The sequence below is a fragment of the Hemitrygon akajei genome, chromosome 17, assembly GCF_048418815.1.
Source record: "Hemitrygon akajei chromosome 17, sHemAka1.3, whole genome shotgun sequence".
Classification (NCBI taxonomy): Eukaryota; Metazoa; Chordata; class Chondrichthyes; order Myliobatiformes; family Dasyatidae; genus Hemitrygon; species Hemitrygon akajei.
The window spans coordinates 90443113-90457793 of record NC_133140.1 but is presented as its reverse complement, the minus strand read 5'-3'; the positions used below and the strand labels follow the sequence as shown (position 1 = coordinate 90457793).

Sequence of the window (14681 nt, the reverse complement as noted above, 5' to 3'; positions counted from 1 at the left end):
CCAGTGGTGTGCTTCAGGGATCTGTTCTGGGACCCCTACTCTTCGTGATTTTTATAAATGACCTGGATGAAGAAGTGGAGGGATGGATTAGTAAATTTGCTGATGACACAAAGGTTGGAGGTGTTGTGGACAGTGGAAGGCTGTCAGAGGTTACAGCGGGACATTGATAGAATGCAAAACTGGGCTGAGAAGAGGCAGATGGAACACAACCCAGATACGTGTGAGGTGATTCATTTTGGTAGGTCAAATATGATGGCAGAATATAGTATTAATGGTAAGACTCTTGGCAGTGTGGAGAGTCAGAGAGATCTTGGGGCCCGAGTCCATAGGACACTCAAAGCTGCTGCTCAGGTTGATTCTGTCATTAAGAAGGCATACGGTGAATTGGCTTCATCAATCGTGGGATTGATTTTAAGAGCTGAGAGTTTATGTTGCAGCTATAAAGGACCCTGGTCAGACCTCACTTGGAGTACTGTGCTCAGTTCTGGTCGACTCAATTTAGGAAGGATGTGGAAACGATAGAAAGGGTGTAGAGGAAATTTACAAGGATGTTGCCTGGATTGGGGAGCATGAGTTATGAGAATAGGTTGAGTGAACTTGGCCTCTTTTCTTTGGAACGACAGAGGATGAGAGGTGACCTGATAGAGGTGTATAAGATGATGAGAGGCATTGATTGTGTGGATAGCCAGAGGCTTTTCCCCCAGGGCTGAAATGGCTAGCACAAGAGGGCATAATTTTAAGGTGCTTGGAAGGAGGCACAGAGGAGATGTCAGGGATAAGTTTTTTTACGCAGAGAGTGGTGGGCATGGAATGGGCTGCTGGCAATGGTAGTGGAGGAGGATACGATAGGGTCTTTTAAGAGACTCCTGGACAGGTCCATGGAGCTCAGAAAAATAGAGGGCTATGGGTAACCCTAGGTAATTTCTAAGGTAAGGACATGTTCAGTGCAGCTTTGTGGGCTGAAGGGCCTGTATTGTGCTGTAGGTTTTCTATGTTTCTATGTAAAGGATACTTTGAGGTATTGATCCCACGTCTGGGACGCATAGCTCAAAGTCGGTAAAAGTTAAAGGGTTAGTGTCAGGGACACTTGGAAGGGTTGATCCAGCGTTTGGAAAGCACTAAATTATTGTTAGTCAAAATGCAGTAGTAATTGATTGCCTCTAAATCAACCAAAGTACATTAAAAATTACAATAATGGTTGAGTAACATTACATAAGGTTTGAACTCTAGAGGCTGCTGTAGTGAAGCAGGAATAGACTGTACTGATTAGGACTTAATGGTAAGTGAAGTGAAGAGTAAGTGAGTGATGGGACAGGGTACATCATTCTCAGATCCAGTAAAAGGAACTCCAGCATTGTATATGTTTAATAATTATGGGAGGAGGTCTGTGGAGGAATTACCCAGATGGGTAATATGAACCAGAGATGCTGACAAGCCATTTCCCGCAGATGGATCCTGTAATAGGGATAGAATTTAGTTGCTAAAGGCCGTATTGGAAAAGAGGGACCATTTAAGAAAGGACATAGGCATGTGAGAAAACCAGTTTTCAAGGATTGGGAGGAGTCAGAGAAGCAACATGCAAAGAGTAAACAGTGTACTATTATTGTGAGACAGATAAAGGGACAGGCCCATCACCTCCCTCTGGTGCTCCTCTCCATTCCCTTTCTTCCATGACTTACTCTCCTCTTCTGTCAGATTCCCCCTTCTCCAGCTCTTTATCTCTATCAGCCAACTCTTTACTTCACCCCTCCCCACTCCTAATTTTACCAATCACCTACTACCTTGTATTTCTTCCTCCCCTCCCCCCACCTTCTTACCCTGAAGTAACAAAATGCCATCAAGACCTTACTGATACTTCTATTGCCAATGCCGATATCATTTTCTTTGATGATGGCTTGGCTTTGCATAACGATTTGGGAAAACCGTGCACCGGGCATACATGAAATCTCTAAGGGTAATAAAACGAGGATTGTACTGCAAAAGATCAACAATTAAGGCTGTCCTTATTGTGCCAGAAGCAAGCACCCCACACGGTCGGCCCTGATGACACCTCCCACTTCAGGGGATGCATGAGCATGCCTGTCCATGGCTCCATCAGCCAAAAGGGTAAAATGGGAAAAGCTGGGTTGTAAACAGCACAATAGTATGTGGCTTCACCCAAATGGCTACCTTGTGATCCCAGGTAAACTGATACCGTGGATTGTCCAATGTGTTCACAAGTTCACACATGGGGGCAAGCAGGGAATAATTAATCAAATAAATCAAACTTGGTATGCCCTTTGAGTACCTCAAGTTGCAGAATAAATCTGTAGACAGTGTATGATATGTATCTTACAGAATCTGGGAAAACTGGTACAAGTAACAGAGGCTCATACCCCGCCTTTTGTACATTTACAGATGGGCTTTATTGAATTACCTCCATGTGAAGGGTTTAAGTATGTATTAGTCATTATTGATGTGTTTTCATGACGGGTTCTTTATAGAAAGAATGATGCAGTTACGGCAGCAAAATGTTTGTTAAAGGAAATAATCCCACAATTTGGGATCCCGTGGAGACTTCCTTGTGACAATGGTATCCATTTTATTGGTGACGTAATTAAAGAAGTACGCAAAGCCTTATAGGTGGATCAACATTTCCATTCTCAGTCAGCGGACCGAGTGGAAAGGATATTAAGAATAAACTTAGCAAAATGTGTGAAGAAACTGGACTAAAGTGGAAGCAGGTGCTGCCTTTGGTTCTGTTGACCATTTAAGCCACTGCTAATTGAACCATTGGGGTGTCCCCAGATGAAATCATAACAGGACAGTCTCTGTGCCTGCCAACTGATGTACCACTGGGAAACAAACAAATGAACGTACACAACCTGGATGAGAGCATGTTGAATTCTTGCATCGCCTTGACAAAAAGCATCACTGAATATCATTATTGGGTAAAAGAAGCCCAGCAACCAGCAGCAGTCCTTAAATGCCAAGACACTGAACCTGTGGACTATGTGGTGTAGGTGGTGTGGGCATTTAGAAAAAAAACTGTTTGGAACCTCAATTTGAAATACCATTTCAGGTATTGCTGGTCACTGATACAGCCATCAAGGTAAGAGAAAAGGTAGCATGGATTCACACTTCTCACTGTAAGAAGATGGCTAATGATGTAAGAAAAACCACTGAGAGTCCAAATGACGATGGTTGGATTAGTTTGTGTCCTTTCCCTGACAGATGTGACTGACATGAACACTCAAGCTACTGGGTTTGTATGGCTGTCCCAGCACATGGAGAGATAGGTGTGTCCCTTTTACTCACGCTCTTCAATGAAACAGAGATGAACTGTTACTTCTGGGGCAGGAGGGACCTGTACAATGGGGTTGCACTTGAATCCGAGGGGGACCAATATCCTTGTGGGCAGTTTTCCTAGGAAAGCTCTAGTTTTCCTAGAGCTGTTGGGACTGGATTCAACTGATATGACAGGGGGATGGGAACCAGTATGATAGAGCTGAGGATGAGCCAGCAAGTTTACAAGTAGATGATGAGTGTAACATGAATGTAAGGAAGGACAAGCCAATGATTGGATACAAATACAGACAGTGCAAAGACTTAAATTGTACCACAGAGTCAAAATTCAAAAGGGCAAAGAATGCAGAATTGAAGATGCTGTATTTAAATGCACGTAGCATGGATCAAGGTGGATGAACACGTGACTCAACTAGAGATTGGTCGGTATAGCGTTGTAGGCATCACTGAGTTGTGGCTGAAAGAAGATCCTCATTGGGTGCTTAATATCAAAGAATATACTTTGTATTTAAAGGACAGGCAGGAAAGCATGGGTGGTGGTGTGACTCTATTGGTAAAATATGGTAAGAGGGATTGGGAAAATCATGTTGGTGTCAGATCACAAAAGAGGGAATGCGTTGAATGCCCATGAAGTAGTTTTTAGAGCAGCTTGTGCTTGAGCCAACTCAGGGAAAGGTTATCTTAGATTGGGGCTTGTGTAATAATCCTGATTTTGATAGGGAGCTTAATGTAAAGGTACCCACAGGAGATAGTGATCAGAATATGATTGAATTTGTGCCGCAATTTCAAAGAGAGAAGCATAAGTCAGGGGTAGGTAGTGCTGAGGAAGCAATGCCATTGCAGCAGGACTTAGACAAATTGGAAGAATGGGCAAAAAAGTGGCAGGTGGAATACAGTATTGGGAAATGCATGATAATGCATTTTGGTAAAAGGAACAAAAGTGCAGACTATTATCTAAATGGGTGAAAATTCAAACATCAGAGGTGGAAAGGGACTTAGGAGTCCTTGTGCAAGACTCCCATAAGGTTGATTTACAGGTCAAGTCTGTGGTAAAGAAGACAAATGTGATGTTGACGTTCTTTTCAAGGGGAATAGAATATAAAAACAAGGGGATAATGCTGAGCCTTTATAAAACACAGGTCAGGCTGCACTTGGAGTATTGTCGACAGTTTTGGGACCCATATCTCAGAAAGGGTTTGTTGTCATTAAAGAGAGTCCAGAGGAGGTTTACGAGGATAATTCCAGGAAAGAAGGGGTTAACATGAGGAGTATTTGGCAGCTTCGGGTCTGGAATTTAGAAGAAAGCGCCAGGGGTGGAGGGGGGGGGGGGGGTATCTCATTGAAACCTACCAAATGTTGAAAGGACTAGATAAGGTGGATTTGAAGAGGATGTTTCCTATAGTGGGGGTATCCAGAACTAGAAGGTACAGCCTCAAAATTGAGGGGAGACTCTTTAGAACAGGTAAGGAGGAATTCTTTTTAGCCAGAGAGTAGTAAACCTGTGGAATGGTCTGCCACAGATAGTTGTGGAGGCCAAGTCCGTGGGTATATGTAAAGCAAAAATTGATGATTGATCAGGGCACCAAGGTTATGGCAAGAAGAGGTTGAGTGGATCAGCCATGATGGATTAGAGGAGCAGACTCGATGAGCTGAATGGCCTAATTCTGCTATATCTTATGGTCTTATGTCTTACTTTAATAGGTCAAAGTCCTCAGCCTAAGATATGATTTTCATTCGGAGAAGGAAGTTGGAGGATCAGAACGGGAGTGCGCCGGGAGCCATTTTGACTTTTTCTTATTCTCATCGGAGTTAAGAGAGGTGGGACTGCGCAGGCGTGTGACATCGGGCAGTGAAGCGGGGAAGATTTAAAAAGGACACAGCCTTAAACAGCGGGCAGAGGAGTGAGCCGCGAGCAGAGTGAAGGCTTAAAGGCTTTGGCTCAATGGGCTTAGGCGGAAGCGGGCGAGGCAAGGTAGGTTTAGGTTTCAGTTTTTCCTGTTATTTGAGGAAAGGGAAAGTATGAGTGTGAGGGCAGGTTGTTCTTGTTGCCAGATGTGGGAGGTCCTGGAGTCTCCTAGCCTCCCGGACGTCCACATCTGTGCCAGGCGTGCCGAGCTACAGCTCCTAAGGGACCATGTTAGGGAACTGGAGCTGCAGCTCGATGACCTCCGTCTGGTCAGGGAGAGTGAGGAGTTACAGGCAGGTGGTCACACCGGAGCCATGGGAGGCAGACAGGTGGGTCGCAGTTAGGAGGGAGAAGGGGAAGAGTCAGGTACTAGAGAGTACCCCAGTGGCTGTACCCCTTGACAATAAGTACTCCTGTTTGAGTACTGTTGGGGGGGACAGCCTACCTGGGGGAAGCAACAGTGGCCGTGCTTCCGGCACAGAGTCTGGCCCTGTAGCTCAGAAGGGTAGAGGAAGGCAGTAGTGATAGGGGACTCGATAGTTAGGGGGTCAGATAGGTGATTCTGTGGATGCCGTCAGGAGACCCGGATAGTAGTTTGTGTCCCTGGTGCCAGGGTCCGGGATGTTTCTGATCTTGTCCAAGATATCCTGAAGTGGGAGGGTGAGGAGCCAGAGGTCGTGGTACATATAGGTACCAATGACATAGGTAGGAAAAGGGAAGAGGTCCTGAAAGGAGAATATAGGGAGTTAGGAAGGCAGTTGAGAAGAAGGACCGCAAAGGTAGTAATCTCGGGATTACTGCCTGTGCCACACGACAGTGAGAGTAGGAATGGAATGAGGTGGAGGATAAATGCGTGGCTGAGGGATTGGAGCAGGGGGCAGGGATTCAAGTTTCTGGATCATTGGGACCTCTTTTGGGGCAGGTGTGACCTGTACAAAAAGGAGGGGTTACACTTGAATCCAGGGGGACCAATATCCTGGTGGGAAGGTTTAATAGAGCTGTTAGGGAGGGTTTAAACTAATTTGGCAGGGGGATGGGAACCGGAATGATGGGGCAGAGGAGAGGGAAAACAGAAATAGATCTAAGGTAGTGAGCAGTAAGGATGTCAGGAAGGACAGGCAGGTGATGGAGCAAATTTGCAGCCATTGGTTTGAGTTGCAGTGCAATCAATGCAAAAAGTACTAAATACTGGACTTAAGGTGTTATACTTAAATGCACACAGCATAAAGAATAAGGTGGATGATCTTGTTGTACAGCTACAGATTGGCAGGCATGATATTGTGGCCATCACTGACACGTGGCTAAAGGATGCATGTCTCTGGGAGCTGAATGCCCAAGGATACACGGTGTATTGGAAGGATAGGCAAGTAGGTAGAGGGGGTGGTGTGGCTTTAATGGTGAGAAATGATATTAAATCATTAGAAAGAGTTGACATAGGATCGGAAGGTACAGAATCTTTATGGGTTGAGCAAAGGAATCACAGGGGTAAAAGGACCCTGATGGCAGTTATCTACAGGCCTCCAAACAGCTGCAGTGATGTGGACTACAAATTACAACAGGAAATAGGAAAGGCTTGCCAGAAGGGCAGTGTTACGATAATTGTGGGGGATTTTAACATGCGAGTGGATTGGGAAAATCAGGTCGGCACTGGATCTCAAGAGAGAGAATTTGTAGAATGTCTACGAAATGGGTTTTTAGAACAGCTTGTTGTTGAGCCCACTAGGGGATCGGCCGTACTGGATTGGGTATTGTGTAATGAACCAGAGGTGATTAGAGAGATGGAAGTGAAGGAACCCTTAGGAGACAGTGATCACAACATGATTGAGTTCACTGTGAAATTTGAGAAAGAGAAACCGAAATCCGATGTGTCGGTATTTCAGTGGAGTAAAGGAAATTACAGTGGCATGAGAGAGGAACTGGCCAAAATTGACTGGAAAGGGACACTAGCGGGAAGGACGGCAGAGCAGCAGTGGCTGGAGTTTATGCGAGAAGTGAGGAAGGTGCGAGACAGATATATTCCAGAAAAGAAGAAATTTTTGAATGGAAAAAGGATGCAACCGTGCTGACAAGAAAAGTCAAAGCCAAAGTAAAAGCAAAGCAGAGAGCATACAAGGAAGCAAAAATTAGTGGGAAGACAGAGGATTGGGAATTTTTTAAAAGCTTACAAAAGGAAACTAAGAAGGTCATTAAGAGGGAAAAGATGAACTATGAAAGGAAGCTAGTAAATAATATCAAAGAGGATACTAAAAGCTTTTTCAAGTATATAAAGAGTAAAAGACAGGTGAGAGTAGATATAGGACCGATAGAAAATGATGCTGGAGAAATTGTAATGGGAGATATGGAGATGGCGGAGGAACTGAACGAGTATTTTGCATCAGTCTTCACTGAAGAAGACAACAGCAATATACCGGACACTCAAGGGTGTCAGGGAAGAGAAATATACGCAGTCACAATTACGACAGAGAAAGTACTCAGGAAGCTGAATAGTCTAAGGGTAGATAAATCTCCTGGACCAGATGGAATGCACCCTCATGTTCTGAAGGAAGTAGCAGTGGAGATTGTGGAGGCATTAGCAATGATCTTTCAAAAGTCAAAAGATTCTGGCCTGGTTCCGGAGGACTGGAAGATTGTAGATGTCGCTCCGCTATTTAAGAAGGGGGCAAGGAAGCAAAAAGGAAATTATAGACCTGTTAGCTTGACATCGGTGGTTGGGAAGTTGTTAGAGTCGATTGTCAAGGATGAGGTTACGGAGTACCTGGAGGCATATGACAAGATAGGCAGAACTCAGCATGGTTTCCTTAAAGGAAAATCCTGCCTGACAAACCTAGTTCAATTTTTTGAGGAAATTACAAGTGGGCTAGACAAGGGAGATGCAGTGGATGTTGTGTATTTGGATTTTCAGAAGGCCTTTGACAAGGTGCCGCACATGAGGCTGCTAAACAAGATAAGAGCCTATGGAATTATGGGAAAGTTACATATGTGGATAGAGCGTTGGTTGATTGGCAGGAAACAGAGAGTGGGAATAAAGAGATCCCGTTCTGGTTGGCTGCCGGCTACCAGTGGCATTCACTGGAGTCCGTGTTGGGGCCGTTTCTTTTTACGTTGTATATCAACGATTTGGATTATGGAATAGATGGCTTTGTGGCTAAGTTTGCCGATGATACAAAGATAGGTGGAGGAGCCAGTAGTGCTGAGGAAACAGAGAGTCTGCAGAGAGACTTGGATAGATTGGGGGAATGGGCAAAGAAGTGGCAAATGAATTACAATGTCAGAAAGTGTATGGTCATGCACTTTGGTAGAAGAAATAAATGGGCAGACTATTATTTAAATGGGGAGAGAATTCAAAGTTCTGAGATGCAACGGGACTTGGGAGTCCTCGTGCAGAATATCCTTAAGTTTAACCTCCAGATTGAGCTGGTGGTGAAGAAGGCGAATGCAATGTTAGCATTCATTTCTAGAGGAATAGAGTATAGGAGCAGGGATGTGATGTTGAGGCTCTATAAGGCACTGGTAAGACCTCACTTGGAATACTCTGTGCAGTTTTGGGCTCCTTATTTAAGAAAGGATGTGCTGACGTTGGAGAGGGTTCAGAGAAGATTCACTAGAATGATTCCAGGAATGAGAGGGTTAACATATGATGAACGTTTGACCACTCTTGGACGGTACTCCTTGGAGCTTAGAAGAATGAGGGGGGACCTCATAGAAACATTTCAAATGTTGAAAGGCATGGGCAGAGTGGATGTGGCAATGTTGTTTCCCATGGTGGGGGAGTCTAGTATGAGAGGACATGACTTGAGGATTGCAAGGCGTCCATTCAGAACAGAGATGTGAAAAAAAATTTTTAACCAGAGGGTGGTGAATCTATGGAATTTGTTGCCACGGGCGGCAGTGGAGGCCAAGTCATTGGGTGTATTTAAGGCAGAGATTGATAGGTACCTGAGTAGTCAGGGCATCAAAGGTTATGGTGAGAAGGAGGGGGAATGAGACTAAAGGGGAGATTGGGTCAGCTCATGATGAAATGGTGGAGCAGACTCGATGGGCCGAATGGCCGACTTCTGCTCCTTTGTCTTATGTTTTATTTCCATTATAACCCAGAATGACATTAAAAGGACTTAGCATTGTTCCCAGGAAACATTTGTCTAGAGAACCAACAAAGCAGCACAGGAACTAATTAACATGGTATCAACATTGGAAAAGTTAGCAAATGAAAAAAGAGTACAGTTTTGGGCCGTACAATTTTCCATAGGCATGGCCTGCTGAGTTCCTAGTCCTTTATTTCTAGGCAATTTCAGTTGGATCAAGATGTGTCAAAAGAGCCAAACTCTATAGCCAGTGAGCATGGATGCACCACTCCCCAAAACCACCTATGCAAAGTCTCACTGCTAAGCAACTTGTGACTGGCTGTTTCCATTACCTTTTCAACTAACAGGATGCCTGTGTTGGTCTCGGGCTGGGTGCGGATACTGAAGAGCCCCTGGGCATTGCCCTGTGTGATGGTATAGTTCACTCTCCAGTTGGGGGTCCCGGGCTGGTCCCTGTCCTCCACTGTCAGCTCCGCAATCTCCACTCCCATCACATCCTCCGGCACTTCCACAGTGAACTGCAAGGGTGAAAACGTCACAGTCAGTAGCAGCCCTAATGGGATTTTCCATCGAGAATGCGGGTCTGCAAAGAGTGGCTTTAAACATGAGATTCTGCAGATACCAGATATCTGGAAAAACACATAACAAATGCTGGAGGAACACAGCAGGTCAGGCAGCATCGACGGAAATGAATAAACAGTTGATGTTTCGGGCCAAGACTGACTGGAAAGGAAGGAGTCAGAAGCCTTAATAACAAGGTGCGGTGGGGGGGGGGGGTACAATCCCATAAGTGATAGGTGAGACCAAGTGAGCAGAAAAGTGGGTATGGAGCAGGGGTAATGAAATATGAAGCTGGGAGGTGATAGGTAGAAAAGGTAAAGGGTGAAGAAGTTGGAATCTGATGGGAGAGGAGAGTGGACCATGGGAGAAAAGGAAGGAGAAAGGCAACCAAAGGGAGGCGACTCCAGCTGTGGGCTGTGGAGTTGGGCTTGGTGAATATGGGCTGTGGGGAGAAGGGAAGGGGTGAGTAGGAGCCAGAATAAGGAGCAGGAAAGAGAGAAGGGGGAAGGGGTAGAAATTACCAGAAGTTAGAGAAGTCAACGTTTGTGCCATCAAGTTGGAGTTTAGACAGTTACAATATTAGATGTTGCTTCTCCAATCTGAGTGTGGCCTCATCATAGCAGCAGAGGACCATCATGCCAGATTGGGAATGGGAAGTTGAATTGAAGTGGGTGACCAGCAGGAAATCCTGCCTTTTGTGGCAGACAGTGAAGGTGCTTGACAGCATCTATGGAGGGGAATGTTATGGGCCAAGACCCTGCTAAAAACTGGTGAAAGGACTCAGCTCATGACATTGACTGTTCCCCACCATTGAAACTGTCTGATCTGCTGAGATCCCCAGCATTTTGTGTGTGTTGTTCCAAACATCATGGCTGCCTGGGACTGGGATTACTCTGCCTGAAGGTGAGATGGCAACATACCCATAGCCCAGTCACACACCTGGTCCGGTACCAGTCTCCTGGGACTAGACCCAGAGAAGGAACAAGGGCTGGACGTTGGATTGAAGCCTCTTCAAGGAGACCCAGCAGCATCAACTTAGACAGACCCAGCGTCCCTATGGATTTACTGGGTCAGACCCAGCTATCCTTGGGCATTGACTGAGTCAAGGTTCAGGCCCTGCAGTTAAGCTAGCACTGTGAGATTTGGCAGGATCAGCACCCAGCATGGGGCCCAGTGATAATGCCAAGAAGCCTCAGACAGTCCAGAGCATCCAGGAGCACCATCCTGTTCCAAACCCAGCCTGATCACATCTTGACCTTCCACCTTGACTTTCACAGTGACTCTGCCCAAGTTTCTGAATGGTCACTATGATGACAGACACTAATTCCACCAACCTCAGTCTGGGTGAACTCTGGGGGGTTGTCGTTGACATCATCGATGAAGATTGAGGCTGTAGCTGTGGTGGAGAGTCCTTCACCAGCCAGGTCTGCCACTTGCAGAGTCAGGTTGTACACCGAAATATTCTGCAGACACAGGAACAACATTCTCTGAACTGTCCAAAGATCACGGACATGCAATGTTAACTTAGATCCTCTCTCCAGAGATGCTGCCTGACCCACTTATCATTTTCCTGATGTTATTACAGGAACAGGTCGAGAGACTTCAAGAGCTGAAAAACCCAACAGACTCAATGGGCACCTAGATAATAATATCTGCCCACCATATTCTTCTCCCCATTCCACCTCTGGAAACCCTAGTTCCATCTCTTCAAACTCCAAACTCCCAGCATCTCTAAACTCTCCAGTTCTCTTCTTGCCTGACTCCCAGATCCCATCTCTCTAATGCTGATGACCTTTCCTCTCTGACCTCCCTGTTCCTGTCTCTCTAGCTCCCCATTTCCCATCTCCAAACATGTCATTTCCTGATCTTCCAACATCTCAATCCTATCTCTACAACTTAAACTTCTCAGTTAAGATGGTGCTGGTGAACTTCAGTGACTTCTGGCTGGTAGCTAATGAATCAAGGATAGAACAAAATACCTTATTAACCACACTTTTTCTGGCAAATGCTCATCAGAAGTAATAGTCTGTAACTTCCCGTTGAACTTGGAGGCAGAACTGAGGCAAGGAAAGGCAGTGGGTCCATTGCCAAAAGCATGAAAGAGTGTGAAAGGTTGGGCACAGGCCAAATCGAAAACGCGGGGTCCAGGCCCCAGAGTGTATCGACACGAGTGAACACGATGCTCGGATGGAGATTTACAGGCTGACGAGGTGGTGAAGATCTCCATATCCAAGTGGCAGAACCTGTTGTTCGGACAGAGATTTAAGCGCCAGGCAGTGCCGGATTAACTCAGTAGCAAAAGTAGCTGTGCTACGGGTCTCACATTTTCGAGGGCCCCACACTAAACGCTTGCAAGCTGCAGTCTGGTAAAATCGGCATCTCACCGTATTCTCACGACGATTTGGCAACACTGTTGTTTTCATGTCAGGGGAGCTGCATGCTGCATGATATGTGTGTGCAGGCGTCTATTGGCTTCTTGCTGTGTCATGGTGATCTTTGTGCTATCTCCCACACTCTCCGCTGCAGTGTGCGCTGTTACACTGCTGGAGGGTGTGCCACCGCGGTGAGCCTGCAACAAGGGATGTGCGATGCAACAGTTTTATGTGACCCAATTCACGATTCCTCATTTTTTCCTGATTTTAAGTAGTCCAAACCAGCTCAGGAACATACAAGATCGGATTAGACTGTGAGTTTCAACCTGTATTTCCCAATTGAAATGAGTCACATAGACAAGCTTTAATTTCATTGTCGATGTGCAAAAACAAAGCTAAACATGTCGATTCCCACCTTGTGAAAAAAATGGAGACTGAACAAAAGGATTAGCGTACACTTCTAGACCAAATAATTGAAGTTCTAAAGTTTTTAGCAGAACGAGGCCTTTCATTTCATTCATTTTCATGATGAAAATGTTGGCTCTCCTCATAATGGAAATTACTTGGGGTTGTTAGAATTACTGGCCAAGTTTGACCCTTTTCTGGCAGAGCATATAAATGCTCATGCAAACAAAGGAAGGGGACATAAATCATACTTATCTAAAACAACATGTGAGAAATTCATCAATCTGATTGGATCCAGCATACTGGATCACATTATCAGTGAAGTAAAGAAATACAAGTATTATTCTGTTTCATTGGATTCTACTCTAGATATATCTAATGTGGACCAGCTGATTTTGACCATGCGCTATGTTTTGCTGTCTGGACCAGTTGAAAGATTTGTGAAGTTTTTGGATATCGAAGGTCATAGTGTTGAACAGCTCGCTCAAAGTTTACTTGACTTTTTAAAGGAAAATGATATGATATAAAAGACTGCTGTGGTCAAAGTTATGACAATGCCAGCAACATGAGTGGCAAGTATAGTGGCTTACAAGCACGAATTAAGCACGAGTTTGCGGATTACATTCCATGCTTTGCACATTCACCAAATTTGGTTGGAAAATGTGCTGCTGAATGTTGTCAAGAAGCATTAATTTTCTTTCAGTTTGTAGAAAGCCTGTACATATTTTTTTCTGCTTCTGCTTATCGGTGGGATCTCCTTTCTGCTGCATTATCTGATGGTGGTGCTCATTTGCCCATTGTGAAAAGAATGTCAGATACCAGGTGGTCAGCTCATGCAGATGCAACAAAACAAAGTCTTGAATGACATTTCAAATAACAATAATCAGAAGGCAGAGTTTGACAACAGGCATGTGGACTACTTTCAACCATGAAGTTGGAACCAGGAATAATGGTCATATTGTGGGATCAAATATTACAGTGTTTTCAAATGACCAGTTCTCTTTACAATCTTCTGGCCTAGACTTGAACATAGCTTGTGCACTCTATGAATCCTTGCATTGATATATTCAAGCTATGTGGTCTACTTTTTTTAGACATTGAGCAAAAAGCCAAGGATCTGACTAAGTGTGAAGATTATCAACAGCAAACTTGAAGAAAACACAAGCAAAATTGCGCGTACGATGATTTCAGTGGTTCCAGCACTCTTGATCCACTTGTTGAACCTCAAACGCTTTCTCAGAAGTTTAAAAGCCGAACATTTCTTGCCATTATTGACAGCTTACTTTCTGCCCTGTCAAAAAGGCAAAAAGCTTATCTAAAGGTGAATGGTGTTTTTGGATTCCTTCATCAGTTACAGTTGGTTACACCTGAAGAGATCGTAAAGAGGTCATCAAATCTTATTAAATCATATCCGGAAGATCTGGAAGAACGTCTTGATGAAGAATTTGTGCAGTTTACTGAACTGTTGAAAACTGATCTTGCTTCTCATGTTGGCACCCAACAAGACCTTGTAGAGTTACAGTTGTACTGTTTGATAACTGACAATTCTTTGGAGTCATGTTTTCCAAATGTAGAAAATGTCTTGTGCATCTATTTGTCACTCATGGTTACCAACTGCAGTGGAGAACACTCATTTTCAAAACTGAAAAGGATTAAAAATGAACTATGGAGCACCATGGGTCAAAATAGATTGAACAATCTCACTCTAATGAGCATTGAACATGAACTTCTGTGTGAAATAGACATTTCCTGTATCATCAACAAATTAGCTCATGCTAAATCTAGAAAATGTAACTTTTAAATTGTAGTTTTGTTACCTTTGACATTTGAAACTGATACCTACATGTAAGTTAACTATTACTGAAGTGTCAGACATTTGTCATGTTATCTAGCTGTATAGCAAATGAAAAAATTGAATTACTTTACTATGCAAGAAAATAATTTATGTTTTAATATTTATGTGCATTTAAAAAATTTAGGGCCCCTTTATAACATATACTATAGGCCCCGCACTAGCTTAATCTGGCCCTGGCGCCAAGCCAGCCAGTTTGAAAAGGTAAGGGTGTCGTG

The 14681-nt window shown here is 44.3% G+C and overlaps 1 protein-coding gene across 4 annotated transcripts in view; it reads right to left on the bottom strand.

Moving 5' to 3' along the window:
* The window catches only part of cdh15 (cadherin 15, type 1, M-cadherin (myotubule)), a 309173-nt gene that overhangs the window by 228666 nt on the left and 65826 nt on the right, over positions 1 to 14681 (bottom strand). For all 4 annotated transcript variants that reach the window (XR_012101955.1, XR_012101956.1, XM_073070533.1 and 1 more), the window contains 2 exons: positions 11169 to 11297; positions 9606 to 9791 (listed from right to left, as the gene is read on the bottom strand). Coding sequence is in view for 2 of the 4 variants with exons in the window: in XM_073070533.1 (XP_072926634.1) it covers positions 9606 to 9791; positions 11169 to 11297 (315 nt within the window). In the remaining 2 variants the exon portion in view is untranslated. The remainder of the gene's footprint in view (positions 1 to 9605; positions 9792 to 11168; positions 11298 to 14681) is intronic.